Genomic DNA, 27,525 nt, shown 5'->3' on the forward strand with positions numbered 1-27,525 from the left:
AGCATTTAAACTTTGATTTTTTACACTTATACCACCCAAATCATTCATATCAAATCAAAAATACCACCATTTAACTTTTAAAAAGCTAAATACACCATTTCATGCATGGAAAAGACAGGCATGTACATAACAATTTAAGTTTAGAATTAGATATGCAAATACATAGGAATTCAGCGGTGGTATGTATGCAAATCTTCCAGAAATAATTTTTTTTCATCAGAAGCTAAAGACAAGCTTAAAAGAACAGGAATAAGTTCAATGAAACTGTTGATCAAATGCTGATGCATAAAAGACAAAATCTGGATGATAAAAAAATCTTCTCTCTATTACAGACACAGATTGGAGAAGATAAGAAATGAAAGAAAAACCAAAATTGTACGATGGCTAAAATGGAAACTGTCTTTTGCTGTCTGTGTTTATAAAAGCTGTTGTGCAAAAAAATATCCATGAGAAGTTTAGAGAGCATTACATCAGGAATGAGATAAAAAGGCAGATATTAAGATCCAGATTTGTTCCGATTCAAAAGACTACTCCCTCCAGCCCCCGTAGTTCTCTTCAGCAAACCTGTGGTTATTTTCCTGCAAAATTTGGCGAGTTGAGGGTGGATCAGCATCAAATGCTTTATGGAATCAACAAGATTAAAAAGTGAGAAAAGTTGGTCATAAAAATCAGTAAAGCTGCTTCATTTATTTTTTTGAATGTTCTAATGATTTATTATACAATATTGCAAGGAAATTGGAGAGTGGAAATCTTTTTTATTGTTATTGGAAAGCCAAAGAAAACCTTTCTCATCTATAGAAACATGAATAAAACATCTATTATGTCTGTTGCTGTCGATAATGATGAAGATTACTAATATGCAAACAATTAACAATAAAATATTGTCGTAGTTTTCAAATCAAGTTTGATTTCATTATTGTTTCTTGTTTTCCATTTTGTTTTAAGAAGCTATTATGTTAAAAAAAAAATACTTGATTGCAAAATACTTCTTTAAATTTTTGGAAACCAGTAAATGCATTTATTTTATTTTACTTGAGATTGAAATTATAGTTCTGTTTCTAGTTTGGCAATGTGTCCATCGTTTGAGTTAGCTTCTGATGGAGATATTTTATTAAATTCTTGGTCACTGATTACTTTTGTATGATTTGAACACAAATTGGATGGTTATGAGTACTGCTACAATGCCATCGCCGCCTAATTTTGAATTCTTAGTACTTGTAAATAGGGCTGTCAATTTAGTTTGAAGATTGTTAATTGCTCGAAAATTAATTTGAATTTTAGCTCGGTTCGACATCAGATTGAAATAAACGAGCCGAGTTATGAGCCAAAACTTTGGATTGAGTTTTTTTCGAGCTATTTTCAGGCCATACAAGGATCAACTCGAACTGACGGGAGATCTGCTCGCATGAATTTTTATTTATAACAAAATATATATAATGCTAAATAAAATTGAATATAATGAAATACGAGCAGATTTCGAGCTGAAATGAATCTAATTAACTCAATTTGAACAATCTTATTTTGATTTCAAGCCAGATAAAGCCGATTTCTAGCTATAACAAATTTAAATAACTCAAATTTGAGCCAGATCGTTTTGATTTCTACTCAGATCAAGCTCGAATTAATTTCAAACCGAGATAGCCGATTTCAAACCAAACTCAATCCATTCAAGCTAGTTTTGAGCCGGCCCCAACTCGGCTCGAAATCAGCTAACAGCCCTGCTAGCAAGCCTTTTTCATATGTAAAACCTACAAATTTCTTGCAATAAGTTCTATTTTCATTTTTCTAACAAAAAGTGCAATAATAAATTTTTGAGGGAGTTGAATTAAGAAAAAAAAGATGCACCTCTGGAATGAAGGTGAGGCCAACTTTAATTTCCCCGCGATATTCTTCATCCTTCACAACATTGTATATGGTAGGAGGAATCCTTCCTTCTGAAAAGAGCGGCTCCAAGGAAATTCTACAAACAAAAATTATATCTCAATAAATAATCAACATCATATAATAATAACAAAAATTGTATTATAAAAACATAATTTAACTAGTTTGATTCCAGCGAACCTGCACAATCCAATATATATATATATATATATTGAAGAGGGCATTTACATACATACCACACATTTCTTAGGTATTTATATATATAAAGCCTACACTTTCATATTTACAAACAAAGCACTCAAATCTTTAATAGTACAGCAAAAATATTAGTATTACTATTTTTTTTTCTTTTAAAGTGAAATACAACTTTTCACTCATAGGTATGTACCAGCAATGTGTTATAAATGTAAATATTAAACCTTAAATGTTAGATATGCAGAGATATAAGATATATAGGAATTGTTGTGGTATGTATGTAAATTTTCCAAAAAAAAAAAAATGATGAAGGATGAGCATGCATGAAATTTTGAAACCATAAAATGCCAGATAAATCGAGTTTAGAAATGAAAACTAGAATAAGAATCCTCACTTTGCTTCTCCAACAAAATCATCTGAGAAAGTATCACTGTCCATTAATTTGATGGCGAGTTCGGGAACATCATCGGAGACATTGAACACAAACGTTTCATTCCATTCAGGCTCACTCCCTTTGCCTGAAAAACAAAAACCAACTAGTGATATGAAAATAGAAAAGTAAAATTATGGCAATATGCGTCAGTTATATAAATAAAACCCAACACATGCAAATATACTTTTTATTTTTTCTCTCTGAAAGGATTTGAACCCCAAACCTCCACTCCAAAGACAACTACGAATAACATTAGGCTACACGCAATATACGTTTATTATTGCTATACATCACTGACTCGGAAGGCTCCCAAATCTCAAGACCGTTTGCAATATTAACATTATGAAAATTGCTTTGCAAATATGAATAAAGAAAAAACATGACAGCAATCTAAATTTTCAAATAAGAAGGGGTGGCCAAGGAAAGAGATGGAAATCCAGCTCTATATAATATTCTCGCCATAATTTCCTATTCCAACTTCTAAATGGTCAGCCATCTTGTTAAGAAACTAGAAGAATATTCTCTAAATTAGTCTTTAACATTATCCATAATTTAAATAGATGTATGATACTTGGGACAAGGTTTGCAATTAGTTATAATAAAGAAGTATGAAATAGCTATTAATTTCTAAATCTCATAATGTAACATTCAACTAATAAGAAAATTCCTCCAAAAATTATTCTCTCAAATATTCAGCAAAGGAAAGCAAGTTGTCTGAGCCCGAAAAAACATTAAGACGTAAGATTCAAAGCAAAATCTTCAGCATCCTCCCTCTCTCATATTGAGTGGTTTAGAAATTATTATTCCCAAATATTTCCTATCAGCTCAATGGAATTAATGCCATCATTCAAATCTGTAGGAATGTCATTACGGTTTGTGTGAGATTAGGGATAAGCTTGAAAAATCCGTAAGGATAAAAACAAATTATAAGTTCGAAGAAATTGGAAGTCCGCCAATTTCAAAAACCACAAGTCCAAGCAAACGGTCAATCAAACAACTTTGATTGGATCTCTGATTGCTAAGGTGGAAGCACCACCACCTATCCAGATAGAAGGAGAGACATCTCATAAAAGACAGCGCTTTGCAAAAGAGAATCAATCACTAAAGAGATATGTTGATAAAAAATATAGAAAAAAATAGAATATCTTCCGTTTAAGATAGAAGTTTGAGTTGCCTATAAAACCTAGCCCGTTTGGCATCACTTTTGTTTTTATTTTTTAAAACATGTTCGGTTAGTATAATTTTTATATGTTTTTATCTTTAATTTTTAAAAACAAATCACCTTATTTTTAAAAATACTTAAAACACCTTTCTTGCAATAAGTCCTTTAGGTCTACTCCTACCTTTCTTGCAATAAGTCGAATATAAAACATCAAATCTTTAGAAATGCCCAAAACACATAAAATTTGTTGAGTATTTTCAATACATATTAATTTGTTTAGAAATAAAAAATAAAAACAAACAAAAAACATACTAAACAGATAAGTCTTTAAAAACAAAAAAAAAACATAAAAATAAAATTAATCCCAAATAAGCGCTAAGGTAATAGAAAACAGTTTAAGCTTCTAAAAAACATATTCCATGGCTCGCAACTATCTTGATAGGAGCGCATTTGCTCATTTGAAGTTGCCCTCATATGCTTCATTATGCTGAAGTTTACAATCTATAAATTATGATCCACCGGCCTTAAGCATCATTAAAGTTTTAAAGATTGTTAAAATTTCTATTCTATCCCAACAAAAATGAAGAAGAAAATTGGATCAACGGGAAATTAAAAGGAGCACAACCTAAAAAAGGTGAAAGAATATAAGAAGTAAATTGAAAGGGAGCTAACCATTTCAGAAACTTCGATGAATGAAAAATTCAGACACATGAAATATCCGACATACATCATGAAAGCACTCCTCATATAATCGGAGCTTTTTTCAATTTTTGACATCCTTGAAGCTTAAGACAAAACTGAGGCATTTGAGAAAAATAATGGGCCACTGAAATGTTCAAATACAAAGATGCAAGACACAAAGCAACTGTGACGTGGACCGCTGATATCGCAGGACCAGGGGACTGCGAACCATTGCGTAAGCAGGCGAAGATGCGCAAAGGCATCGCGGAAGCGGAGGAAGAACCGCGAAGCAGACCACGATCCAACACCTTCCTTTGGTTCTCTTCTTTATATATGAAGTATAACTGGCTATTTCTCTGGATTCTTCTTGCCTACTCACACTTTTCTTTCGTGTAAAAGTTTCCTTTGTCCGTGGGAGTCTATAAATTGTTGTCCTTTGTGTGTGGGAGTCGGTCTTTGCTGAGTTTGTTTTCAGATTTCTTGAATGGAGTCATTTTCCCTTTTGTAGGGTTATATCCGAGAAGGAGGTAGTGCTTTGATTGTATCCTACTCCGAGGTAGTGATGTATCTTTCCCTTTTCCCATCCCACTCATCCAAGCCGTCGGCTTGAAGTCAGCTCCTCCGGTCACTATTTTCCCTCACCAACCGCACTCCCACAGCCTTCCCCATTGTTGTTTGCACTTCCCTGCTCGTCGCCCACCCTCCTAAAGTGTCGGCGAGTCTTCCCAGTTGTTATCCCACCTTCCCAGCTTGCTACTCCAACTTCCAACCTACCTCCCAGCTACCCAACAGACCTTCCCGCCACCCTAACCTGATGCCCCTTGCTCCAGTTCTCGTTTCAACCCCCTATCAACGCCTCTCCTGCATTCACCCTTGCTGTCCCAAGCTGTCGGATCCACCTCGCCGAACTCCACCGCCCCTAACATATACCTTAAAGGTGTTTGCTTGTGTCGTGTATGTTTTTGTGATGTTATTTCTGTTATGGTGTGTTATAACCCTAGTTTTTTCTATTAATAAAACTTTGTTTTCATGTTTTTTATTATTTTTCCTACTAATTCCGGTATCAAGCTGATTATCAATATGTAAAAAAATTACTGGAATTTATATCATTAGAAATGGCCAAAATTGGATGATAATGAAAAAACCCCAACCACTATTTCAGAATAAGTAATTGAACAAGTGAAACCTAAAGAATTTATAGTTATCTTTGATGCTACTTGCTTTTATCTGGAAAAAAAATATTATATATCTAAGACTTTGTTTGAGAAACTGAGGGCAAGCACTAGCAAGAATCCAAAACCCTATTCTTTAAATGAGCAATAATCGCCGATTCAATAAGCAGGTTTAATAGTTTCCATTGATAAGATACTTTGCGAAGTTGAACCACTAGATTTATGTCATGCAATATTGCGTTGTCCATAATTGTGAGATGAGGATGCTAGCTTCTATAGAAGATGAGGAAAATAGTGCTTATAAGAGAAGAAAAAAATATGGAATCAATAATTCATTGTTCCACTCTAAAAGAAGATGACAAAAAACCACTAGATTAAATGATTACAAAGAGCAAATAGCATCATTCCTATAACAAAACGCTCTATCTGAGGTGTTGATCTATGCCAACTGAAGGAGAATAAATCATTTCATATTTCTATCATGCAGGTGCCCATTGTTGTAAGGAAGGAGAAAATAAAAAAACGTTTAAAAGAAAAAAAATAGTGCTCATTTGCAGAAGTAAATTATCAAAAACAGGGAACTGCAGTCATAACTTCAGAATGATTGATTTGTAAATATGAATTGAAGGACTTACAGAAATCAAAGAAATCATTCAGTAACCGATATTCTCCTAATAATTTTCTCCGTCTATTTCTATGTAGTCAGCAGCCCTTTTAGGTGATCTGGATGGATGCAATCTAAATTCAAGCAATAGTTATTTTCAATTCAATTTTTCTAAGCACTAAGGATATATGTCTTATCCATTAGCTTGCAATAGTTTTCAAGAATATCCATAATTTAAATTAATGTAGGATATTGAGCATGAGGTTTCCTAAATTTTTGCATCAATTGAATCATTTACATATGTGGTCTACCATCTATTTTTGTGTAAATAAGAAGTCTAATAATAAAATATTCAAGTAATAAACAAATGAAACAAATTTCTCAAACTCTTCTCTCTCCAATATTCAACCATGGAGGTCTCACCCAAACCTCTTATTCAAACTGCATCCACATAAAAAAAAGCCCTGAAGCATAGATTTTAAAGAAAAATTGTGCACTCCCTCCTTGAGAGGGTTAAGAAAACAGCCTAGCGAATATCAATTTCTCCATAAGTGGCCTAAATCATTTGGCCCAAATATTTACTATGGATTAAAACAGTTTGGGGATCAACCATTATCTCCATTAATCTTATCAGAACTATTTGTGATTGATGTATACTTAATTCATTTTTGTCAAATACTCTTTCAAAGATTCAAAGCATAATCCACTTTGGAGCTTAATAGCAACACAATTCAACAAAGTGATTGCTGATTAGTGCTTCTAAACATCAACCATCTTTTTTATACAAAATCTAGCCATAATACCTTTGGTCTATTCTTTTTTCATTCTAATCATTTTATATTAATTCTACCTTCGTATCTTATGGTGAATCTTAAAAAATCTTATTGGTGAATCTTCGACACAAAGTTTATTATCTATTAAATTATTCTTGATAGTTGCCATTTTCATCGTCATTCTTCTATAATTGTTTTTGACAAAGCTTTGCTACAAATCAATCTTAACATTCAAATTTTTGTTACACTCAACCTAATTTTCAACGACCCCATTGCCAAACTAAAATGCATATAACATACCCAAACTATTTACAATTTAATAACATATAGATTCCCAATAAACTTCTCATTTTAACCAAAAATCTTACTCTTGAAATTATGTTCTCATTGCCATCCCCATTCTTTTCTAAGAATGAAAATAAAACATTGTTGTAAACCAGCATTATTACTTTACTGAGCAAGAAATAGAATTTTTTTTCTTGATTAAATAAAATCTTTAATGCAGAAATTTTCTAATGCATTCAGCATCAAAATTTGTCTGTTATGTTCCTTGATGATGTTACAGAAATGCCTCGGAAGTGAAACCGTTCTTGGCACTTTAAATCCATAAAATCAATTGTTTTTTGAAAGGGGCATTTATAAACATAGCACACAATTGTTGTGTATTTACATCTCACACCTAAACTTTCATACTTCTGCACATAGCACTCAAATATCTAATATCACATAAAAAATGGCACTATTGTCTTTTTTTAAAGTGAAATACATCTTTTTATGCATAAGTTTAAATTACGAAAATGCTACTTGTAAATATGAAAGTTTCGGTATGAGATATGTAATACATAAGAATTGTGTGCTATGTATAAAAATTTCTCTTCGTGAAAATAACCTGTTTCACAATTGCATTGCGCATATCTGATACACTCATCACCTACTGAAGTCAACTAATCACAAAGCTATGCATATAAAAATAGAGTAATAAATGCAGTAAAAACAAACCTGTTGCAGTGCTGCTTCTCTGCTCCTGAGTGCGACATATCAGGATGGCATAAGGGTCCATATTATCTGTTTAGCAAATGAACAAAAAAAAAAGTTTTGAAACATTATTGCATTGAAGAATTAAACAAACGGAGTGAGAAAGTATTGTACCCTAAAGACCCACGTATTTAGATTACATATCGGAAGATGCAGAGAGAAACATGCACACTTGTACATGCATCCTACCTCAAAAATAAAGTAAAAAATAAAAATATTATGATCCTTAATTCCTAGCCTAGTCTTGCAGATGATAACAACTTCACGGTAAGGAGAGCTTCAAAAAAGTTGTGCACTAGAAAGGCTCTATAATGTTACCCATAAATAAACATTTCAAGTTCAACTGAGTGCTAGATTTACCATCTTTTATGATCCTTCTCAATTTAAAAAATTTCTGAAAAAAAATGTATATATTTTACAATGTACATAAAAACGCATAATTACATACTCAACAAAGAAATGGCAGAAATATGGATGTAACATATAAATATTCTTGCAAATACATAAAATCACCTTCAAGAGGAATAAATCAATAAACATATCCCTTGTTTAAAATTGCATGATATGAGGTGCGTCTTGAGGCCCACCTCAATGTTCAAAAAGAAAATGGAATGAAGCTTTCATCCCAAGTTAAGATGTGTTGTTTCGTCTCAAAAAATGCCTCAAACTTTTGATGTTATCTGTAAATTTTTTAACAAAATTATAAATAATTCCAATACACCATATCGATTAACTTATGCACCCAACATATTAAATAACAATAAATAAATAAAAAATATCCATAAAATATTACGTAGTTGAAATTCAAAATAACATATAGTTAATATTTTAATTAATATTTGTATTGATGATTATTCATTAAAAAAACATAATTGAGATTAAAATAATGAAAAATAGGAGAATATAGATAAGACTAAAAACAAGACTTAAGATAAATAATTTATGGTGCCGATGATTTTAATGAAAGTCAATTCGGAGGTGAGAGTAATTAAAAACTTCTAAGTTTAAAATTCAAATAATAAAGGCTTGATATATTCTTGTTTAAGTGGGGGCTCCATAAGAGAGAGAGAAAAATTTATGTTGAACTTATTTTGATTGTTGGGTTCTGATATTTTAGTAGTTTATTTCAATATCTTAGCTTACTATAGTAGTTTAATGTTTGTATGACCGATCTTGTTTCATAATTGATACTAGGATATTAATGTGGAATTTCTAATTTTTATGCATTTTAATATTATTTTTTAAAATTAGCTAAAATGTTTTTTACTTTTTAATGTGTCAATAAGTTAAGACTATTAAAATGTTATTTCTCACTTCTTTATAATTTATATAATATTTATTAATTTACATAATTTTTAAAATTTAATTATTACGCCTCAATACCCAATTATGCAATTTTAAACCTTAAATGTATATGCATATAATATATGGAAAATTTTAACTGCCATTTAGAAAACTTTCATGCATGCAACCTCATAGACATTTCCCACACAAGGCCTAGAAAATTAAGCTATATAAGTTTTGAATATGTTGACATTTACATTGTCCAAGAAGATAATCTGCCATATTGTCCTTCTATTTTGCTTCCAATACCGTCGGATCTTATTTGTGAGAAAAATATGATATTCAAATAGTTATCAATGAACTAAAAGTCGCATACACAGCCTAGAGGTCACATACAAATATCAAAACCAAATCATAACCATCTATTCTTGGGATATCAAGCGAGAAGAAGAAATTTAATGCTGTCAAAACATTAAGGTATCTATCCATTACCTTCTAAGCTGAGATAGGTGAGTTCAGATCAGTAAGAAGAAATTTAATGCTGACAAACAGCCGAATACTTTATCATGATTAACCAGTTTTCAGGTTTTACTTCCTTATAGATTTACTGGAGTTACATGATTCACAAGACCCTATTTAAGTTGAATCACAACCATACACCACCTAATTCAACCTTTTTTAAGTTAAATCACAACATCCTATTTAAGTTGAATCACAACAACTATTTAATTAAGATGTAAGGCAAATGCAGTGTGTAAGATAAGTAATAAAGAGAGATCTGAAAACTTATTTGGATGATTGAATTAAAGCCAGATCCATCCGCTCTACATTCTAACCCTAATTAAAATTCTACCCCCTTAGGAAAAATACAATAACGAAGAAGATGAGCATAGACGACTCTTACTGAGAAAGTCGGAGTCCTCGAGGCCCTTGGCCCCCACGAGAAGAACCTCAAGAGTCCCCCGAACCATGCTGCTCGCTCTCAACACAGAATCGACGACCTTCAACAACCGGATCTAGGAGAGGAATAGCGGGGAGATAAGTCGGGGAGATAGAAGAGCTGGCATTTTATAATGAGCGAATTTGATTCTGTACGAGTGATATAAATAGTTAAATGGGGTGTGGTGGCAGCAAATATTAACCACGCTTAAGTACTTATATTTAATTTGATGGCTTGAATTAAGTGGGGGTTGTACTTTTTTTTTTAAAAATTTACATAAGTGATAATTTTCTCTTTCCCTTTCCCTTACTATAAAAAATATTTCATTCGAACAGTCAATTACCGACCGTCATGTTGTTTGTCGATGAGATGTATGACGACGTGGTGCCTAGCAAATGGTCGTTCGGACGTACAGTGTTCAGACCGAATAGTTTCTTTCATAACTCGTCTCTGGCAGTTGTCGTGTCTTCATTTTGAGACAATATTGTGTCAAATATATGACTAATTGTTAGAGGACAGTTCAGCATACACGTTGAAGTAGTTCCAGCTCAACTCGACTTAGCGCTAGTCAATTGGTCATCGAACACAATATTTTCTCCCTTTTCGAAGCCACGATAACCCTAACAGTCCGTCCGACAACATATGACAATTCCGCTGTATTTACATACTTAAAAATTATAAAATTTTAATTCAATTAGTTATTAATTCTATTAAAAAAACATAATTAAGTTTGACTTTTTCATTGAAAATTAGCAAAGTTGAAAATTAAGACTGAGCAAATTTTAAGAAAAAAAAATTTTTTATTGAGAGAAAAATTAAAATTGTAGAGGGAGGCAATGACCCTAGGGAAGTATAAGGTAGTTTCCCTTAAGTGCACGTGTGATATGATTTCTGTACGAAAAAAAGGTTTCATAACTTAAAAAATTAAAATAGTGACATTTTTAATCTAAAATGAAAAATTTAATTCCTATAAATGTAATAAATATAAATCATGTGTTAGATATGTAAAAATGTAAGAATTAAGTGGTATGAATATAAATGAAAATGATATTTTGCCTGGATATTCATACGTCTGGAAGACCAATTACTGGCGACAATATCGCCCGCAATAACGCGTATGACAATATAGCCGCCAGTCATCTCGACGTGCCAGGTGATGTGTGGATGTAATATTTTATCATCTAAATCACCCTAAAACTATTCGCCTAGAAAAAATGTATAAAAACGAAAATCGAAGTTTAAATTTGGCGGCAAAGCACTAAAATTTTCCCGCCTTCAAAACTTGGCAAAAGCCATTTCTTCTATGCTGCTCTTCAATCTCCGTCGCTGAAATAGTAGCAGGATGCAGATCCGCTTGAAGTGCAGCTGCGGGGCGGAAGAATGCCGGGAATGGGCTATCATAGAGCTACAGGGTGTGGTGGAATCACATCCATCCATCGGTGAAAATCTCCAAAATCTCGAGATCGGTCGCCTCTGCTGCGTCTCCAAAGTACTCTCTCTCTCTTCCGTCCCAATCCTATTTCGATGACTTCATCATTTTCTGATTATCTCCGATCATCTCTACAGGGAAACTACACATTTACAGTCGGCTACCACGAGCTTTCGGGAACGAAAGTGGCTCTCAAGAAGCCTTTGCTAGTGCTTAGGAAGAAGAAGGTTGAAGCTGCGTGCGAGTCGGATTATGCTGATCCTTCGGGGGTAGAATTGGAAGTTATCGGAATAATTCGTGATCGAATTATCTTCAAGACACGTCCCAAGGCTCTGATTTCAAGTACCACTTTTGCCTTTCACCTATTTGTTGTAATTCCTCTGCTAGTTGGCTAAACTTCTGCGCATTTTTTTCAGAGCCGCAGGTAAAGGATAAGAAGGCAGTTCAATGATCCGAAGAGCAAAAGGTTAGTTGTTTTATTCAGAAGAAAGTTCTTCTAATTGTTGTAAAAACTTGCTTTGCCTGTTCTGTAACTTAAACGTTTCAAATTTGATTTAATTTATGAGAGCTTCTTATCAAATTAATTAATCAGAAGAGGTGCAGTTGGCTGTAAGCAATGATCATACACAAGCTATAAGTTTATCTTAGTGGATAAATGCAATACTTTTATTGGTTGGATTCTGCATTGTCTATGAACTCTCGCCGCTTGGGGAGAAGCTGTAAAAAACAGGCAAAATAAAAATATAACGAGTGTATTACTCCAAATAGTTGTATTATTGGAGATAAAAAAAAACACTTAATTATTAAAGAATTCATATCATTATTAAGATTTAATTTATATTTCCAATATTGTAGTTGGTTGAATGATAATGAAATATGTAAATTAGAAAACTTACAGTAATATTCACAAAATATTAATATAAAATGTAGTAAGATCTATCTACCAAACAAAGCTCAACATCAACAAAAAACTAAAATAAAAGGATCAAGTTTTTGCTAGATATACATGTAATAATGTTTTAAAATAAAGTGTGATCGTAACTTCTAAATTTATGAGTGAATCACATAATGTCAATCAACCAACAACTTGTAATATAGATCTGAATATCCTGACTTAATATTCATCAGAATAATCTTATAATCAATATATATCAAAGATTATATTTTATGATCTTTTTATGTTAATTATATCTAAATTAAATTTATAGTGTCTTATTATCTAATCTTTCATTTTATATTAAAGATTTTTATCATTCTTAACAATGGCTATATACATCAAATTTCTATAAATTTACATATCTAATACTTAAATTTTATTTACATCTACAACACCAAATAACACGTCAAAAATATAATTTTTTTAATTTTTAATAGTGAAATTCATCATATCCTTTCATGTATAGTTTAAAGTGGAATGTATAACACAGATCTTATGTATTTAGATATCTAATACATTTTTTTTTACTTGCACTATGCCCAAACCTACAAATATAAAAAGTATTATTACCAACACCTTAAAAGTGAAATATAACATTTCATGCATAAATTTGACACCAAAGTAGTATATGTAGTTATAAATTAAACATCAAAGTTTATGTAATCGATGCATAAATACATAAGAATCCTAAAAACTAATTACATGGATATTCGTGCAAATTTAAGAATCAGTGCAATTTAAGCGTTACAGGTATATAAATATATATAATATGATTATATATGAGTATTTATTATTTGTTTTGTAAATATTATATTTAAGAGGATGTTTTAAACAATAAAGCCTAGCATCCATCTGATGAGTTCCAAATCAACCCATAGTTAAATATATGATTACATTTCTAATAAATAAACTAAAGTCTTTGTCTTCCACCGATCCTCCCATATATTGATATATATACTTCGTTCTTCGGCTCTGACGCTTAGGTAGAATTAATTAATGGAGAGATTCTTTGTTCTTTTTTCTCTTATGCGGAGCCTTTATTTATTCTCGATATTGAACGAGAAAGAAAGTAAATTTTAGGGTAGCATGAGAAAGCAAGAGAGAGAGAGAGTACACATCAAGTTAAGGTTTAGTTTTTTTTTTCATTTTGTTTATTATTGATCCATTAATCTCCTTATTGTTATGGATGTCAAAAAAACTCGTGGTTCGCGAACAGTTTATGTTCAACTTGTTAAATAATTTGTGTTCGATTCGTTCGATAAACAAAAGAGTCGTACACGAACATATTCTTTGAGCTCAATTTATAAATGAGCCAATCAAGAATAGATTTTTCCTCAATCATCTTCGACTCTCTTTGGCTTGAATTAATTATGTAATAAATAAATAATATATAGAAGTAAATCAAATGATGTAAAAAGTTTTGTTTATTAAATTGTAAAAAAGAAAAATTAGATGTTAGATATGTAAATACATAAGAATTGGGTGGCATGGGTCTAAATACAGATCAGATTTTACAAAAAAATAAAATTTTGGTGCTAGATATGTATATATACAAGAATTGGGTGGTATGTTCCAAAAAGCCCACCGCTAGGCTGTTGATGTTAAAATGTAAATACAAAAGAATTTGGTTGCATTTATGTAAATGTCCTTAATGTCTACTCTTGTGGTCTGCCTCAACTTCTCTCCATTTGGTTTTGTAACTTTTGTCCCGCATCACCATATCAAAAAAAGCTCTATCATTATGTAGAATCATCAATAACCTGCAGATAGGCACGACCAACAAGATCACAACATTTTTAGTACCAAGTCCTTCAAGGGTTTTAAAAGAAAAATAAGTTTCATAAAAGCATGCATTTGTTAAGATGCATTAGATGTACTAATAAACCAATCACACTTTAAGTGAATTAAAAGAAAAATTAATTCAATAAATCATCTCTATAATAGAAACATAACATGTTTTTATTATTTTAATTCTCATTGCAAAACTAGAACATCATTTAAAAATTTGTAACTAGTGCATATTCATTAGCAAAATCCCTCTCATTAAAGGTAAAATATGAGATATTACTTACTGCTGTTTTTTATTTAGTTAACCTCCTAATTGATGAGCTCCTGCAACTGAAGATGCGGCCGCAACAGCAGCCACACGTATCCTGCAAATAAAAACATTAAACTTACAACATCTTTCCTTTTCAAATTATTTACCATTTGTGATGAATGGTGCTTAAGACAAAAAAAAAATGCAATTACCTTTTGTGAACGTCAACATATTCATCAGTTTCATCCACAATCTCATCCTACACAACAAATACATCCATTATGAGCGTAATAAAAGCAAATAACTCACATTTAATATAGGTTCTTCTCCAAGGAAACAATATCGAACACAAGCAAGATGCAATAAACCCCGAATATTGCAAGTATTGACAGTCCAAATATAGGCAGAAAAATTGCAATACTCATTTATGCAAGGCGAGGCCACAAAAAATATCGAACAAGTGCTAACATACAAGCAGAAATCATTCCAACTCATGGAAGTTTGAATGATCGTGGTTTAATAAAGGCACTTGCTAGACATAATGTAAAAAAGGATGGAAATGCATCCTAGACTTACTAAACGACTCATAACTATTGAAACAATAAAAGAAATGAGTTGCATGTACCTGAAGGAGTTCTTCAAACACATCCTCAAGAGTGATGATGCCGATAACCTCTCCATCTTCAATATCCTCTGATGTAAGACCCGAAGTGGGGTTATTACCTTTAGCTTGTTTTTCTGGACCCTTATCTATGTCCACCACAAAAGTGTCGTCCTCTTTTGATAGGAAAGGAGTTGTCAAGTTTGATTCGTCAGAAGCTTCTTTATTTTCTTCAGACTTGTTCTCTTCAATGGGTGGAAGACTCTTTATTTTTACATTAGTCTTGACAACAACAGCTATATGGCTCCTTCCCTTCTGAAACTCATTTAATATATCATATAGAGGCATATTTGCTGAGACCCTGAAAAAATTTTAGGCATAAGAAAATTTATGATAAATATCATAAAAATGAAAAAAAAGTAAATTTGAGAAACCTAGGAATTCTTCTTATAGAAACAACATTAACTGGCGTCTCTGTCTCAGCACGAACAGCGAGAAGACTTTTCGCCTGCAGAAGAAATTTACAAAGTTAAAAAAACCCAAAAAAATGTACAACATGTATATTTTTTGCTGAACAAAACAATAAAGAGAAGTTTAGAGCGGCAGAGAGTTGGCACCAACCAGTAGAAAACCAATAATGTTTCTTGGGTTTCCTGAATAAACAGGGATTCTGCTGTGGCCCCGAACTATGATTTTGCTAAAGGCTTCCCTGTAAAAGAACAACGAAAGATGTCTTAGAGTCTAAAATTTGTTAATGCAGATTTACAATGAAGAATAATCATACTCACATTTAAATTCATAAATGACAAATTTTTAATTTAGAGAATCTAAGTACTTGGATGAAAACTAAAAGCACAAGGAAAACTATTCAAATGATAATTTTAATAGTAATTTACTATAAATACTACATAGAAATCTAGGCTTAAAAATTCATTCAATCAATTGAAAAAAATATATATATTGTAATAAAAATAAAGCTTGAGCATCAAAACATAGACAAAACACTGAAAAAGTAAAGATATTGCACAAGATTCGACACTCACCAGTCCAACTTTGAATTGACATCTAATGAGAATGTGGATTTGGATTCAATTGGTGTCATTGCTTCCTCAGCAGTCTGTGTATTAGAAAAGAGATATTTAAGGCAGATATTCATAAGAGATGATATAAAATAACAAAAAAACATTCATGGACAGAAACAGTAATAAATGAGTACAAATGCAAGACAATTTTTATGCTAGAAAGAAATCTCATGCAGAATTGAGTACAAATATAAGACAAATTTTATGCTATAAATAAATGAGTGTAAAAATGTACAAATTAATTAGCGTCAACAATATAGTTCATTGATAAGATTTAATTTACATATGAGATTTCATAAAAAAGTCCAAAAATTCATTAACCATTACTTCAGATATGGAAAAAGTGATTTTTAATTTATTTTTTTATTATTTTTTTATAAATTTAAAAAAAATTGTTATAACATACCTTTTCTGTCATATCAAGAGCACCATTTATTATTGTTGTTTCAACATGGGAGAGCTCTCCGCCATTACCAGCCTAAAATGTTAGCACCACAAGAGAACACAATATCAGTCATCATATATGTTGATAAAATTAGTAATTATAACAAATAAACTTTTTAAAAGGACAATAGGCTTAAGTTTTTTTTTTTGTGAAATTAATGTACCTCTTTGCTATGAATAGAAACGAGTGTCTTCAAATGAGCACGCCTAAAAATTGCTGAATCACCATGTCCAAGCGCACAATCCAAAATCTGACACAATTTTAACAAGTTGAAGATGAGCTTACTCGGGCTTTCCTTAATAGAACTATGTAAAAATGTTTCTGAGAAACAACGTGAAAAACAGAACAAAACTTGTTTCTCAAACAAGAAATCTATCTTGGCGTCGCTGTGTCTAATAAGATTAACTAGTCAAGTGCAATAATAATAAAAAAAAAACACTAAAAGGATCATGAAAGATCTAAACTACGATTTTAACATGCATACCACCTGTATTTAGATGTCTAACACCTAAACTATGATTTTTACATTTATGCCACCCAAAACTTTCATATGACATTAAAAATACCGATATTTAAACTCCTAAAAAGCGAAATACACCATTTTTCTGAAATGGTATGGTGACATATATGTAAAAATTGAAGTTTAGTTGTTAGATATGTAAATACATAAAAATTGACTGATATTCTTGTAAATTTTCCATGATTCAAATACCTTTCCAATTGGATAAGCTACAGGGTAGCAAATGACCATTAAGATTCGCACAAGCCATATAAATTTTGCACCCACGGCCAAGCCATATCTTGAACATATGGCTTGAGGAATAACCTGCAAACAGAAACATAAACAAACAATAACGTCTAGGCTAATAAATACATGCTAAGGAATTCCAAGCTCTGAAAAACTGCAATATAAAAGGGGAACAACATACCTCTCCAAAAACCAGAACAAATGTTACAGACAAGATAACTGTGACGACTGGATTAAAGATCTTATCAAGAAATAAAGGGAGGGCCTGTAATGACATAAAAACATGAGACAACCTAGAGGTATAATACAAGTAATAAAAAAAGTAAAAAAATATTCTTATAAATATAATTAGGAAGATTTACATACATACCACTCAATTCTTAATGTATTTACAAATCTAACTCCTAAAATTCAATTTTTACATATATGTCACCTTACCTGTGCAAGAAAAGGTGTATTTCATCTTTTAAAAGTTAAAATAGTGATATTTTTTATGTAATAAGAAACATTTGGGTGCTCTAAATGCAGAAAAGTAAAGTTTGGGAATTGGGTGTTATTTTTGTAAGTGATCTTTATAATTATTTACAAACTTAATATTTTTAGGATTTATAATACATATCAAACAAACATATTACCATGCAATCTTAAGCTTCAAAAAGACATAAACAGTTAAGATTTCATATAATTTATCGTCATCAAAAAATTTCCATGAGAGACAAAATAATGCTAAATATAAATTATTGCATAAAAAATATATTCCTTCCTGCTGTGCAATGAGAGCAATCTCTGACTACATGCCTAACAAAATACATTTCCATAAACATAATGAGAACAACCTAAAAGTATCACACACAAGTTAAAAAAAAATCTCAAGTATATAATTATTCACCAACTTAATAAATAGTTCCGCCAAGTCAAGGACATTTAGATGCATACCTCCATGGCAGCAGCATTACACAATAGCAGAGTCACCAGAAGTTGATGTCGCTTTTTAACAACAGGGAGAATGGTAGCTGCAACAATATATCAATTTAATAAATGTAAGACCAACTAGCACAAGAAAAAAAAAACTGCATCATGGCTCAGCTAGTTTTAAGCAAGTAACATTACTAGCAACTCTTAAATCATAAGATCAGAGAGTACTATTCAGTAAAAAAAAAATGCTAGCCAGCAAATCCATATTATAGTTATAATCCCTTAGCTTACAATTAAAATTAAAGCTAGGAGTTGCAACATTTATCGTGAATCCTAACATTGAATGTTTTATTATGGCTGTCACTAGGTTCTAGATGAATGTGAAGTTGAAATATTAATGGGTATGATATATTGATTTGGGTGCTTTAAATGCAGAAAAAATTACTACCCAACACTCAGATCAACAAAACATTAATCTAATAACAATTTTATTAAATTTTTTTTTAAATCTCCATGATATCATCTTATCACACAATAATATTAAGTTATTTTTCTATTTTAATCATCCAATATTAACGCCAAAATTATTTTCACATCTAAATCTTCGTTACTATATACAATATATCTGAGATACTTGACCTTATGACAATTATGGATAATTGATTCTTCTAGCTTTACTTATTAATTTATCTTCTTTTATTCTTCCTTAGTTGCGAGCATAATATACAAATCATAAAAAAAACTAATTTTATCCATTTTTTTATAGTGATTATAAGTCTCGTTAGTATTCAACTTTTCTCACTCATAAAAAATGTACTTCTTGTAAACATTTACCACAATCGTGGAAAATATAGTTTGTAAAAATAATTTATCTCTAACATTGAATGTTTTATTATGGCTGTCACTAGGTTCTAGATGAATGTGAAGTTGAAACATTAATGGGTATGATATAAAAAAGTCTTGATTCTAAGACTCAACAATATTCAATTTTTGTCACCCTTCAAAAAAGTATCTCTTCTAGTACAATCACAATTATCGAGAAAAAAATATAGTTTGCAATACTAGCACATTGAGAGAGAAATTAAAAATTTGTGGCAATCAAATTTTATTTATTGTAGAATGCATTCACTAATGCCCAAAAACTTGGTCTCACCTTTAGCATATGTTGGGCTCATGCTAGATAGAAAAAGAAGATAGGTTTGTAGAAGGAAAGCGAAAAACCACACCTAAACACCAAAGCGGAGGTGAGAGACGAAAACTTATTAAGTACGCCTATATACACATCTTAAATCTAAGATTTGAGATAAAGCGCAATAAATAACTAATATGAGATTGTTAAAATAAATTATGAATCTAGAATGACTTGACATTAGATTTATCAAAACATGGGGATTTTGTAGGACAATAACCATTTATATAAGTGGCTACAGTTGTATGAATTAAAAATGGGGATTTTGTGAGGTGAAACAAATTCAGATGGTAAAACTATGCATCCATACTTAGCACATCAAAAGACAAACCATTGCACATCAAAAGACAAACCATTAAGCATAGCTATCGGCGAAACCTGCTAGATTGACCTAACTTCATTAACGCACCTGCCCGCCGCTTATCGGTTGCTGTGCCGCTGCGATGCAGGATCTCGAGCTCGACACTGCCCATCGACATAAGGCCCAGGGTAAGCCCCGACATGATACCTGCGAAAAGCACGAGAAAACAGGAGATTCCGGCGTTCGCCAACCACAAAGGCGAACCAAAAGGGATAGCCATCCCACCGCTCCCGCCACCCCCGCCCCCGCCCCGCGGGCTCCGGCCGCTACAGCTATTCTTGCCAGCGCCAGAGAATTCCAAGGCAGCATCTTAACTCACCTCACTGCCTTTGTCTCTCTTTCTCCCCTCGGCAAAGGCAAAGCTCCACTGTCAGTGTCGAGGAAGTTAGGCGAACAGGAACTGCCCAGGCGGAACGTTAACATGTTCAAATTCTCTCGTTCAACTCGGTTAAAACGTACGTATTCAAATTAGCTCGACTCGTAAATTTAATATTTACATACATACCACCGAATATATATTTATCTAGAAAACTTGTTTGAATTGTTAATTTACTGTTATTATTATTTAAATTACCTGGTTATTGTCCATGTATCAAATAGTGATCACTTGGTATTTTATTCTGCTGTAAAATGAGACGTCAAACAAGTTCTCCAATTCTTTCATTGGCATTAGCAATTCCTATTAAAACTGCTAATTGCAATGACACCCGTATTTTTTATTCATTTGGAAGCTCGTTAGGAAGTATCTTGCTTCTTCACGTCTCTGTTAACGGTCAAAAGCTCTCAACAGTTAGAGGAGGAACTTCTATTTCCCATTTTGAATTCTTCTGTAACCGTTCAAAAGAAACCTGGACGCGGTGACGCAACATTTTCGATGAGTTGCTTTGATAAAATAACCCGTTGGAATATTGTGGGAATCCAAGGTTTGATTTCTGAATAATATAATATTACTTTCTTACATCTCTGCTGCCTAGAAGCTCTTGACTTTGCATATATAACTTGGACATGTCGTGGAAATTTCTTTATTTTTTCATGGTTTAAAAATTTGATGCTTTATCTTTGTAATTTTCTTGAATTGAAATTGAATTAAGATTATACTGAGAGGAATTGAAATTGAATTAAGATGATACTGAGAGGAACGAGATAAGCTTCCGCAGGAATTAAGGCAAAAACAATAGATTTTATTTCGTCGGTACTAAATCAAAAAAATATAGTACGAATACATAAAAGACGAACATCTATAATTCAGGAGGTAGGTGATCTCTCCCAAATCGTAACCAGACAACAATCACACATAACATAACCCTAAACATTTTAAGTCCTTTTTATACCCCATAATAATAACTAGCAAATGATTAAATTATCCTTTTAGTCTTACGCCTAAGATAAGTTTTCAAGTCGACGGCCCCAGTCTAACAGTTATGTATAAATTAGTTGTTTGTTTGCTGTATAAGGAAGGTCTCTGTTTTCCTGATAATTTGTTTTCGATATGCCATCTGTAACCTAATTATGCTGTTTGGTTTTGTGGTTTTGCCTTTTATCTCTAAAGTGGAGGTCCAAAGATCAAACCATAGTTTAATTTTGCTTTGTTTTTTTTATTCCGTGGAGATTTTTCTTGCAATAGAGCAGAATCCAAAGAACTGCATTGGTTGAAAATACTTTCCTTTTTGACGTTTACGCTCCACATTTGTCTCATTTTGATTTTACATGAGATATTTACATTGTTTTCTGTGTATTTGAAATGCTCTTGGGAGAAAAAAATTAGAAGAGATGTTGAAGTATGGAAGCTAAGCACGCATTTCTTGTTTTGTTTCGTTGTTTTGCAAGTTGCTTGAATTAATAACTGTATTCGTTCTGATTTTAACTGTTTAGCAAAATTCTGAAAATTTTTTAATGATTAGTTAGTGTCAGCATCCAAAAAAAGAGCCATTTAGAGTAGGTTTTATGAGCACATGAAATTCATGATTTTCTTGAAATAATTGGAGAATCATACCCAGTTAACCTTTTATTTAATTTCAGGTGCCTTGCTTTCTAATGCAACCAGTGTATATTTCTTCCTTGACTATTATAAAATCAGGTGCCTTGCTTTCTAAGGAGGATCTACATATGTTTTTTGTTAATTTGGAAAAAGTTTATGATAAGGTTTCAAGAGAATTTCTTTGGAGAGTTCTAAAAAAGAAAGGTGTTGATATGACTTGAATAACAAGTCATTAAAGATATGTATGCTAGAGTTGTTTCTTGCGTTTGAACATGAGGATTGATCATGTTTTTTTTTTTTTTTTTTCACTTGGATTACATTAGGGATCAACTTTAAGCCCATATCATTTTGCTTTAGTTTTGGATTTTTTACTAGACATTTTCAAGAGGTTGTACCTTGGTGTATAGTATGCTTTCTGCTAATGATATCCTTCTTGTGGATTAGGCTAGAGAATGAGTAAGAAAAATTCAAATTATGGAGGTCAATTTTTGGTTCTAAAGGGTTTCGTTTGAGTAAATCTAAAACTGAATACATTGAATGTAATTTTAGTAGTAGTAGATGTAGTAGCAGGATTGTAACAATGGTTGATCAAGTCATTAAAAAAGAGTAAACAATTTTGATATCTTAGGTTTATTGTTCATAGATGGGGATGTTATTAGTAGAATTAACATTGGATGGTTGAAGTGGAGGAATACATCTAGCCTATTGTGTGATAGAAAAGTAATCCTTAGACCTTAACGGAAAATTTTAGAAGCTGGTGATGAGACGTATAATGTTTTATGGTATAGAACGTTGGCCTATAAAAGAGAACAATAAAACTAAGTGTTGTTGAGATGAGATTGCTTAGGTGGATGAGTTACTTTACAGTTAGAAACAAAATGCGAAGTGCATTAGTGTAGCTCAAGTGACAGACAAGATTAGAGAGAGTTTTCTTAAATGATTTGGTCACATTAAATTTCGATCATCTGATGATCCAATTAGAAGAGTAGATGTTTTAGATTTAATATGTCAAGAAAAGTAGAGGTAGATCCAAAAAGACTTGGGCATGTTGTAAAAAATTGATTTTAATTTATGAGAATCAAATAAAAGTGTGACACTCAATAGGCCATAATGGAGAAAAATATTCATGTAAGTGACCCACTTAGTGGAATAAAGGCTTGTTGTTGTTAAGTACTTCTATTGAAGTGTGGCCGCTACCCACTGGTTGAGATTGATAAGTAGTTGAATGTGTATTGTAGTTAGACTCTCCAACATGAGGACAAGTATGTATCTGCACTGAGTATGATTTTTGTGAGAGGCAACGAAGATGAACTTCGCTCCTTTAATGACGGAGACGGAGACAAGACTTCAGAAGCTTAACATTTATTTTACTAGCTTTAGCAATCCGTATCGATTTCCAATCTTCTTGGCTCTTGTCATTCAACAATGGAACTGGAGCAAGAAATTATATTTGGGATTACAGAAAAAAAAGGAATTCAGGTGTTGTAGAAATATGCAAAAGACATTTATACTTTTTAACCCTATTTCTCGCATCAACCTTCTGTCCATTTACACAGTAGTTCTGATGGTGTGGTTATTTTGGATAAAATTCGAAGAGTAAAGCGACCAAGTTAGATACATTCAAGTGAAAATTTCAACTTTGAGTGCAAAAACATCTTGATAGAGAAGAAGGATATGTTAAGGTCCAAAATTGGATTATAACCAGCTCCACAAAAGTGTAGGATGTCATTTTAGCAAATTGAATATTATTAAAAATATTAGTTTTACTACATTTGTACCGTTAATTCATCCATCTTTGGCGGTTGCATGGAGCTCCTTGAAGGTACTGCAAATCTAATGCTTTGTTAAATATTTACATGATTTCTCATTTTTTAATACGAACATTTTTTTGGTAGTTTCCTGTTTTTGAGGCTTCTCTTCCACTAAAAGAATTTCAGCAATTAGAAAATGATGCGCCTAATTTAACATGCAGGTATATTGCTTTAATTTTTATGCAGAATTTAATGTTTAAAATAATATTTCTGTCAATTTTTATGTTTGATTAAATGAATTTTATTTAACGATTTTTCTAATCTTAGGTACTCAATCTGCAGGAATAAATCTGGATTGCATGAAGTTATACTGGGACTGGGGACAACCGGAAGGAAGCAAGGAACTTCTTCCAAAGGTTCCCTGTTTCCATCTACCGAATCTTCTGTGTGCAAGTATGTGGTTATGATTGTAATTAGATTTTTATTTGTTGTTACACTGTTTAGATTTTGTCCTCTATTGTTCTCTGTTTTTTTCCTCTATGTTGACATATATATATTTACAAATATTTTATGCATGCATATTTAACTATTGCAGGAGAAGGTTGTTGGAGGTGTTCATGTCACTGAAACATGAAATTTCATTTGCACATCTTGTGGAGGAATTTTCCTATCGTAAACTGAAAGTAAGATGTCAGCAATATTATTAATTTGATCGAATAATACAAAAATAAAGTTGTAGAATAAAGAGTTGACCAAAAAAAGAAACATTATAGAGAAAAAAACATTAAACAGTAGCTGATTAAAAGCTAAGTGCTTTGTTGAAAAATCATGCCAAACAACCTTACGGAAATTTGTTTTTTGCTCCGTTATTGATATTCTATGTCATGAGATGAAAGAAAGACTAAGATACTTTGATAACATCTTAATATAATGAGAGACATTAGTGCCTTTACATAAATTCGAAACGCCATGCTTAACAAGATTTTTTGGGTTTACATAAATTCTTCAAGTTGATTGAGTGGAGATCTCTGCCTTATCATTTCCTTTCCCCAAGAATCTTTTTCTAAATTTTGTTGGTGTTCCGATTCACAATCCAAAAGAAAGAGAAGCAAAGGAATAGAAAATATTGTTGAGCTAATCTAAACAATATTCCCACCTTTAGAGAGGACTTTGCATTTCCAAGTAGGAAGTTTTCTATAACTTTTGTTAATAATGGAGGTGCAACGATTTTTCTTTTCTTTTCTTTAAAATCTAGAAGAATACCCAAAAAATTTGAATGACAGGAAATCAAAAAAAGGATCTAAGACTTTTTACAAGCGGCTATTGTTATTCCAAATTATTGAATGCCCCTAACTTAGCCCATCAAATTTTTAAGATTGTTCCAAATTTGTCTCACCATTAGAGTTGTTGCGTGAATGTGCAAGAAGTTCACATGATAGACATTACTTGGGGTTTAAATTTATGAAACTGTTTTATATTACTTAAAATCAATTTTGATTTATGTCGGGCTAGTCTAATATGGAAGCTATACATCTATTTGAGATGTTTAATGGAGAAGTACAAATAGAGTAAGGAGGATCTACATATGTTTTTTGTTAATTTGGAAAAAGTTTATGATAAGGTTTCAAGAGAATTTCTTTGGAGAGTTCTAAAAAAGAAAGGTGTTGATATGACTTGAATAACAAGCCATTAAAGATATGTATGCTAGAGCTGTTTCTTGCGTTTGATTGTTTTTTTTTTTTTTTTTTTTTTTTTCACTTGGATTACATTAGGGATCAGCTTTAAGCCCATATCATTTTGCTTTAGTTTTGGATTTTTTACTAGACATTTTCAAGAGGTTGTACCTTGGTGTATAGTATGCTTTCTGCTAATGATATCCTTCTTGTGGATTAGGCTAGAGAATGAGTAAGAAAAATTCAAATTATGGAGGTCAATTTTTGGTTCTAAAGGGTTTCGTTTGAGTAAATCTAAAACTGAATACATTGAATGTAATTTTAGTAGTAGTAGATGTAGTAGCAGGATTGTAACAATGGTTGATCAAGTCATTAAAAAAGAGTAAACATTTTTGATATCTTAGGTTTATTGTTCATAGATGGGGATGTTATTAGTAGAATTAACATTGGATGATTGAAGTGGAGGAATACATCTAGCCTATTGAAGTGAAAATTGGGAATTAGACCATGTCTTGAGGGACCAGCATTAATTCATCCATCTTTGGTGGTTGCATGGAGCTCCTTGTGGAGGACATCACCCATGAAAATGAAAAGAAGAGGAGAGGGGGGAAAACATTCAAACTTTTTAGTAAGTTATACATTAAGGACTTGGGAATTGGCATCAACCAAGACTTACCACCCCATACATTAACTTTGGAGAGAAGAATCTACCTTTGAGCGTATTCAAAATGAACTCCTAATTGATGCCTTCATGATGTTGAACGTATTTTTTATTAGGCAGATTTACATACATACCACTTAATTCCTTTGTATTTACATATCCAACACCTAAACTTCCATTTTTACATACATGCCACTTCACCTATGCATGAAAAGATGCATTTCACTTTTTAAAAGTTAAAATAATAATATTTTTGATGTGATATGAAAGATTCCGTGGTGTAATTGAGAAAAATATTGGGTGGTATGTATGTAAATGTTTCTTTTTATTAACGGTGACATGTATTTCTATCTTTTGTAACGGCACCTTCAGAAAGATCAATTAGACCATGAAGATTTGAATAAAACTTCAGTTAAGATTTTGAAATCCTATTGATGACGTGATTAAGCCCATGTCTTGAGGGTTTTCGCAATTGATGGGAATTTATTCGCTGTAAATTTCTTTCTAAGACAATTAGTGATTGTTCCAATTGTTATAACTTTCACTTGCATTATTTGCAATTATATCCTCAATTCATTTAATTTGGATATTATTTTACTTGCAGCAAAAGGCCGTTGAATATCAATCTGTTCTGAAGGTGTTTATGGACAGCCCCCTCCTCACTTCTTGGCCTCGAAAACCTCCAGACCTTGAGGATTTTAAGCCTTGCAATATGAAGACCCACATTCAGTGCACAAGAAGTTAAAACATAGTTTTTTTATTTATTTATTACTAATTCATTAACCTCCTCCTTGTTGTTGTGGTTGGCAAAAAAGTTTGTCGAACAATTCGTGTTCCACGTGTTAAGTAGCTTGTGTTTGATTCGTTCAATAATCAAATGAGCCGAATACTCATGTTCGATACTTGTTCGACACTTTTTGGCTCAAATTAATTAAATAATAAATAAATAATATATAGACTTAAATCAAATGATGTAAAAAATTTTGTTTATTAAATTGTAAAAAAGAAAAATTAGCTGTTATATATGTAAATACATGAGAATTGGGTGGCGTGGGTCAAAATACACATCAGATTTTAAAATAATATAATTTTGGATCTAGATTTGTAAATACATAAGAATTTGTGTGGTATGTTCCAAAAATCCCATGGTGCTCCTGAGGTTAAAGATGTAAATACAAAAGAATTTGGCGGCATTTATGTAAATGCCCTCAATGTCTACTTGTGGCCTGCCCCAACTTCTCTCCATTTGGGTTTGTGATTTTTGTCCCACAACTTTAACCTCATCTTAACGAACGCATAACTAACACCAAAGTTAAAATTCATCTCTTGCATCATTATTTTCAAAATCATCGCAGGGAGATGGAAGATTAAGATCCAAATAAAATTTCTTCAAATTATCTTTCGCCGTCTCTGGTGTAATCGGTGGGTCGTACTCCCACATATGTCCGCCAAAAGTTTGGCCTGAACTGAGCACCTTGCCGCAGACCGAGCATTGTTGGGTTCAAACCTTGATCATGGCTGGTCAAGAGAACAATTTAATACCCAATTGAATTGAAT

At 32.0% G+C, this 27,525-nt stretch overlaps 3 protein-coding genes across 4 annotated transcripts; 1 reads left to right on the top strand and 2 right to left on the bottom strand.

Moving 5' to 3' along the window:
* Nucleotides 1–235: 235 nt before the first annotated feature.
* Nucleotides 236–10,304, bottom strand: LOC110022857 (elicitor-responsive protein 3). The gene is made up of 5 exons (XM_020721984.1): nt 10,125–10,304; nt 7,901–7,966; nt 2,471–2,594; nt 1,846–1,960; nt 236–578 (listed from the first exon to the last, which is right to left on the bottom strand). The coding sequence occupies exons 1-5, from the start codon at nt 10,189–10,191 to the stop codon at nt 528–530; spliced, it is 423 nt and encodes a 140-aa protein (XP_020577643.1). The 5' UTR covers nt 10,192–10,304; the 3' UTR covers nt 236–527.
* Nucleotides 10,305–11,404: 1,100 nt separating this feature from the next.
* Nucleotides 11,405–26,829, top strand: LOC110022859 (chromosome transmission fidelity protein 8 homolog). Of its 2 annotated transcripts, XR_002293817.1 has the most exons (5): nt 11,405–11,649; nt 11,727–11,931; nt 12,006–12,055; nt 21,925–21,982; nt 26,573–26,829. XR_002293817.1 is itself a non-coding variant. In XM_020721985.1 (4 exons), exons 1-3 carry the CDS (start codon nt 11,503–11,505, stop codon nt 12,038–12,040), a joined length of 387 nt encoding a protein of 128 aa, XP_020577644.1. In that variant the 5' UTR covers nt 11,406–11,502; the 3' UTR covers nt 12,041–12,055; nt 26,573–26,827. The 2 variants fall into 2 exon arrangements, 1 of the variants encoding a protein (XP_020577644.1); XM_020721985.1 differs by lacking the exon at nt 21,925–21,982 and having other exon boundaries at nt 11,406–11,649; nt 26,573–26,827.
* Nucleotides 14,608–20,133, bottom strand: LOC110022704 (DUF21 domain-containing protein At4g14240-like). The gene is given in 13 exon segments (XM_020721776.1): nt 14,608–14,633; nt 14,636–14,679; nt 14,777–14,823; nt 15,190–15,526; nt 15,600–15,673; nt 15,787–15,874; nt 16,209–16,282; nt 16,654–16,725; nt 16,856–16,942; nt 17,405–17,518; nt 17,622–17,705; nt 18,377–18,453; nt 19,954–20,133. Coding segments are annotated over 13 exon segments (1,296 nt in total). The 5' UTR covers nt 20,126–20,133.
* Nucleotides 26,830–27,525: the final 696 nt, after the last annotated feature.

Source organism: Phalaenopsis equestris, unplaced genomic scaffold, assembly GCF_001263595.1.
Source record: "Phalaenopsis equestris unplaced genomic scaffold, ASM126359v1 Scaffold000202, whole genome shotgun sequence".
In the NCBI taxonomy this organism is placed as follows: Eukaryota; Viridiplantae; Streptophyta; class Magnoliopsida; order Asparagales; family Orchidaceae; genus Phalaenopsis; species Phalaenopsis equestris.